A 5,837-nucleotide genomic window follows, 5' to 3' on the forward strand; every position below is an offset into this window, starting at 1 on the left:
AGACCCTGTAATCGATTTTATGTCTCGGGAATCGATTCGGTCGACCGCCGCGGTCGACCGTGAGTACCCTGCAGGCGATTTATTTTCTGTCGTGGGTGTACGGTAGACCGTGGCGATCGACCGCGCATCGGGTCTGAGTTAAGTTTAGGTTTCTGACCCATTTCGTTTGCTGTTGGTATATAACCCTAAACCTGATTAATTAGGGTTAAGCAAGGATATTTTTTAGCAGACTTTTGAGAGAGTATTGTGCACCCTTTGTGGGAGGATTTGTAAGAGATCTAGAGAGCTTTGTTCTAGGATTTATTGATGAAATTTGTAACCCTATTTGTATTTTATTGATTTCTAATAGTAAGAACTCCTTCCTCCTTGCCCCATGGACGTAGGCAACTTGCCGAACCACGTAAATTTGGTTTGTCTTGCTGTGATTGTGATTTGTGCTTGTGATTTGGTTGTGATCTTTCTCGTTCTTGTTCGTGCACTTTCGTGTGATTCGAGTTCCGCTGCGCACAACAATTCTGGCATATCATAAAAACAATTAAATAAATGCATTTAAATGTTTGGACTTATGACTTAAACAAGGTGAATTTGTTTACGGCCATTTCAACCTAAGTAAATTAGCATAGTCCATCTCTTCTAATGAATGATCTAATCTAACATGATTTAAATCATTTATTTAATTTCAAAACATGTATTAAACAAAATTGGCTTCACAAAAGTGATGGTGCCTTCATGTATATTCGTAGCTCCGTAATTTTGCATGTCACGGACCATATATCCTTATAAGTTCACACCCTTTGCCTAAAAGCATAAACATGCAAAGAGAATATGTACAAGGGCCTTCATGCAAAAGTAAAAGCTTTCCTTCTTTTTCATAATGTAACGCATTAGGGTATATCAGAACGTAGCAGCTACATGTTTTTGTAGTTTTGTGGTAAGTTTCTCTCCCCCCACCCCAACCTCTCTCTTCCTTTTCTTTATTTCTCTCTCTATAATTATATACTATATATAAGATTAAGTAATTATAAAATCTTCAGCTCATTAACTACACCCTTGTGATCTGTGCTCCCTCACACTGGAGAAGAGGGCTGCTGCTTTAATCCAGACAGCTCCAACTATATATTTACAGGTACCAGCAGTATCTGCAGAGCCTTCTATAGAGAGAGAAGCAAGAAAATATTCTCAAAGTTTGCGTTTTGAAGGAGACCCATATGAGATTTTGATACGAAGGCAAGTGGGTATCAAGGAAATTGGTTTTTAAGCATTAAAAGTTTGTTTCTTGCTGTGTTTGATCATAGAAAGAGCCCATTTTTATTGAGAAAATGGGGAGTTTTGGGAGGAATGGTTCAGTGAGGCAATACAATAGATCAAAAGTTCCAAGGCTGAGATGGACCCCTGAGCTCCATCGTCTCTTTGTTCATGCCATTGATACTCTTGGCGGCCAAGATAGTATGATTTCCTATTCCTTTCTATGTTTTTTACAATTTTTTGTTTTAGCTTTTACCCGTTTTTTTGAAAAATATTCATGGGTATTTTTTTGCTCTTCAGAAGCTACACCAAAGCTTGTTCTTCAGTTGATGAACATTAAAGGACTCACTATTTCTCATGTCAAGAGCCATCTTCAGGTGTGATTTAATTTCATTTTCTCTTTTTAAATATATTCTCTTGTTTCTGATTATGTCACCTCTTTTTTTCCCCAGATGTATAGAAGCATGAGGAATGACATTAGCAGGCAAGGTAATGGGGATGATGAATACCATTTGATTATTTTCTTTTCCTCTTAAACTTTGTTTTTGTCTTGATCCTCCCCATTTATTTTCTACCTACCTTTAGCAATGTCATCTTTATCCAAATTGGCAAGTTTAGTTTGCAGAGCTCATCCTTTGTTGGTGTGCTTTTGTTTCTCCTTACCTGGGTTGTTACTTCACAACCAACGCTTACTCTTTTTTTCCCTCTTCTATTTTTTAACCTTAAAAGACAAAATGTGTGAAGCCAAAGAAGCTCACATCTTCCAAAATTTTTAGCTTTTCGAAAATACCCTTTTGCTCACACTTTCTAAATGTGCAACCATTTTTCACAAAATCCCAAAAAAATGTAAAATAAACTTTATTTCTCAAAATACAAAAAAAAAGTAAAATAAAGTTTATCCTGGCATTATTTTTTACTAAGACTTTTAATTCCCAAATAGTTTCTTATCTCTCCTCAGATTTGCATCCCACACATGATGATGTTGGTTTCTTCCCTTGTTCAAACCTCAATCCTCTCCCTACTCTCAAAAGGTTAGCTTTCCAGTTGCAAGTAATGATATTACAATATAAAGACAAATAACTTTTTGCTTATCTTGTCATCTTAATCTCTCAAAGCTTTGAATTGCAGCCAAGGAATCTATCAAGCAGTCACCCTGCAGTACAAGTATTATGATTACATGCAAGCAATGGCAATGGAGAAAGGAGATGATCATCTTTTTAACTTTATAGAAGAATCTAACTCTTTCAAGGTACAACAAAAGGAGGCCAAATTTACCCCACCACTCTCTTTGACATTATTATGTTTTTTTAGTATCTTGCTTTGTGGCTTTTTTTATGATAAATTTTGTAATGTCTTCTTCCATGAAATCATCATTTGACCGACTAACTTTATTGGTGCTTGTCACAAGTCAAAGGTCAACTATTGCATGGCTAGTTCAATTTGAGTGCTTACATTTTTTTTTGGACTAGACAATCAATGATTTTAACGTTTCCTTTGATTATTCCTTCTCATTCCATCTATCGCGTAGTGAATTATACCAACTAGCTTGTTTCTCGCGGAGTACTTAATGTATTGTTTATCATTATTATTAATTTAAAATGTTTTAATTTCCCTTATATTGTAAGTTTCTACTTTAATACGTCAGGATTGGGCCCATGCACACCTATAAACCATCGAGTAAATAAATGTAACAAGTATTGTTCATTGTGCGTGATAGAGTGCGGCTAAGTTTTGCAGGGGACTGCCACTTGCTTTTTACTTTTGTGCTCAAGTCCAAACAGTTAGAAAACAATTTTAGGCGGTATTCTTTTTTTACGTTATTTTTAATTTTCTATTTACACTGAAGATCCTATCTTGAAGAAGCTTCACCCTGTTAGACAAAATCATAATACAAAACTGTCCAGTCTGTCCTTAAGAAGAATAATCATCTGACCTTCAGCTGATAAATCATAATATGGCCTGATCATGGACTTAGACCTTGTATATAGGATTGGCTCTTCTCCAACTACTTCTTTAATCACAGCGATCTATTATTTAGCGGTCTGATGATTTGTTTTGACTGAACATGGAATTAGTGTAACTCTCCATGATTCTATATATAAATTTGAAGCCCGAACTCTTTTAAGTGTCGAACAAAAGCTGAGTGGATCCAAATTCTTATATTATTGGACATATATCCTTTGTGTTTTGTGCTGAATTAGCACCGAATGCAGCCTAACCCGTATCTAGAGGTGCAAGCCTTTTGCGTTCGGAAACACAAGATACCGTCTAAATATTTTTCTCAATTAAGTACTAATACGAGGAAATTAATTACAGGAAAATGGATGTCAGCTGAAAGCGGACGATGACTCTTCACCGTCTCTGTCCTTGTCACTGAATCTCAATCAAGGGAGTAATTATGCATCTTCAGCCAGTGAGAGCAGCTGCATTGTCTCTTCTTCATCATCTCCAAGCTCTAGAAAATGCTCAGGCTTCTCCAGTGGCTGCAGTATTAATTTGGATCTCTCCATGTCCATCTTTGGGTCTTAGTATCTAGATTGAGAGAATTGTAAAGTTTTTTGGCTCTGATTTTTCTTTCAAGTTTTAACTTCACTGAGGCTAGTTAGTAGCCATAGCCCTTTTTTTCTTTTTTCTTTTTTAATATTATCTATGGAGAGCTAATGAGAAATTCTGACTAATTAACTTCCCATGTTGTAGATTTTTAGCCCATGTCCTTCTTCTGTCTTGTAAAGATTGTACGGGTAGAGCTTTAGCATTGAAGAATTTATTTGGAGCCATTTATTTCTGATACACTCGTGGGTCAGCCCTCAGTATTTACCTCTGATCTTGTGTTGTTAGCCTGAAAACTGCCAAATTCAAACTTGCAGGTGAACCAAACCGTAACTCTCGTTTCCTATGTATTTTAGGACCTTGTAGGATAATATGATCTTGAATGATAACTATAGTTTTATCTATTTTGAGTCAGTAATGTCTTCCGTACTTCACTTCGCTTAACTAAACGTGCAAGGGTCAGCAAAAAGAGAGAGGTTTCGTCGTCTTTGCTATAAATACCCTTTCACTACACCAAATGTTTGCAGTTATGATAAGCTTTGGAAGTATATCAAACTGCACCGCATCTTTGGAATTAGGATGAGGGTTGAAAGTATTGCTAGAGTAGTGATTATATGCTCTTGAACTTCAGTATAAATCATGTAATATTCTTAAAATATTAATAGATTCAATTATTGCACATATAATTTGGGTATCATTTCTATAATTGTTATAGTATATTTAGAAATTATTTTGTTAGATCATGTACTGTGGTGGTCACTTGTTTGGAGATATGATCTAACTTAGAGATTTTTAAACTTGTGCTTAACCTATAACTAGTAAATGATAATTAGTTATAATAGGTTATTATGCATGACACCGACATGTGAGATGTAGTGGTGGGCCTCAACCACATGGAATAGAGTTTTCCCGGGTGTATGTCATAAGCACACTTTGTGACGTGTATAGTGTCAGACTATATTTAAATTTTCTAGGACAAGTTACCTAGGAGATAAAGAATTCAAATTGATACATGGCCCCTTTGACTGATGATATTATCATTTTTGATTTGATAATTTAGTATACTTTGATGTAATTGTTAACCTTGTTTAGCAAGCGCTACATAACCTGAGATCTTGGGTTACTAGATTTCATTTAGGGAAATGATGAAAATTTAGATAGGATCCAGTATGCTCATTATGATGAGTTAATTTGTCATGTATTCCCATAAAGTCATTAAATTCCCACTGGCGGGTGGTTTTAACAAATATTTTTTTAAAATTTATTTTATTAATAAAAAATATCTTGATGTTTCAAAATTATTTTTTATTTATGTTCATGGAATTTTAATTTAGGCATGAGCAAATAGGTGGATTGTTCTGCGCAAAAGAGTTACCTAAAATAAATAATACCAGAGGTGATTGAATGTAAGATATTATTTATAAATAATTAATCCCATATCATAACAGTGCTTTTATGAATAGTCGGTCAAATAGGGATTTGACTATTGTTATGGTATTCCCACTCGCTCAAAATATAACCCCCCCCATAAAGCAACTGGCAAGCTTAAGCAAACACGGCCCCCAATCCACTTAGTGGCCTAAGTCCAAACAGAGGTCTTAACTCCGCCGACTCGTTGACCTAATACCACCTGTGTCGACTCGAAGAGTGGGATCAGTCGGCCCTCTCATCTAGGAAGACTCGCCTGAAGTCCACTAGACTATCTATTCGACACCTCGCAAAAGCGACTTAATGGGCATAACCTCTTATTCATCCCGAAGGATAATAATCGCCTCAGCTTCCCACCTCTGACAACATGTTAGCACCACAGTTTCCATTGACAGGTCCCATCATGACCCTAACCCTGACAGTCTTCCTGACTCACTAGCCAGCGTGCCCCTGCCATGCTCTCAATCACTTCCCAGATAACGTGGGGACATCCTCTCCCATACCGAAGTGTCTTCTCACCCAACCACCAAGTGACATTTGTAAAGTAAAGGCTTACTCAACAGTCCAGCTTGCACACTGCAACGACTAATCACTTCTCAGAAAATGGGGAGAGC

At 36.4% G+C, this 5,837-nt stretch overlaps 1 protein-coding gene across 2 annotated transcripts; it reads left to right on the forward strand.

The window, feature by feature from the left end:
* On the forward strand, positions 942-4,030 carry LOC109851014 (putative Myb family transcription factor At1g14600). Of its 2 annotated transcripts, none has more exons than XM_020421118.1 (6): positions 942-1,446; positions 1,546-1,622; positions 1,698-1,734; positions 2,186-2,276; positions 2,374-2,494; positions 3,562-4,030. In XM_020421118.1, the coding sequence occupies exons 1-6, from the start codon at positions 1,320-1,322 to the stop codon at positions 3,772-3,774; spliced, it is 666 nt and encodes a 221-aa protein (XP_020276707.1). In that variant the 5' UTR covers positions 942-1,319; the 3' UTR covers positions 3,775-4,030. The 2 variants fall into 2 exon arrangements, with proteins under 2 accessions (XP_020276707.1, XP_020276708.1); XM_020421119.1 differs by having other exon boundaries at positions 2,204-2,276.

Source organism: Asparagus officinalis, chromosome 7 (genome assembly GCF_001876935.1).
Source record: "Asparagus officinalis chromosome 7, Aspof.V1, whole genome shotgun sequence".
Taxonomy (NCBI): domain Eukaryota; kingdom Viridiplantae; phylum Streptophyta; class Magnoliopsida; order Asparagales; family Asparagaceae; genus Asparagus; species Asparagus officinalis.

What these genes read in the sequence shown, in the direction of transcription:
- LOC109851014 (XM_020421118.1), top strand. Translation starts at nt 1,320, where the DNA reads ATGGGGAGTTTTGGGAGGAATGGTTCAGTGAGGCAATACAATAGATCA. An exon ending in ATGTCAAGAGCCATCTTCAG is followed by an intron (nt 1,623 to 1,697) that starts GTGTGATTTAAT and finishes TTTTTTCCCCAG; the next exon opens with ATGTATAGAAGCATGAGGAA. An exon ending in CCTCTCCCTACTCTCAAAAG is followed by an intron (nt 2,277 to 2,373) that starts GTTAGCTTTCCA and finishes TTTGAATTGCAG; the next exon opens with CCAAGGAATCTATCAAGCAG.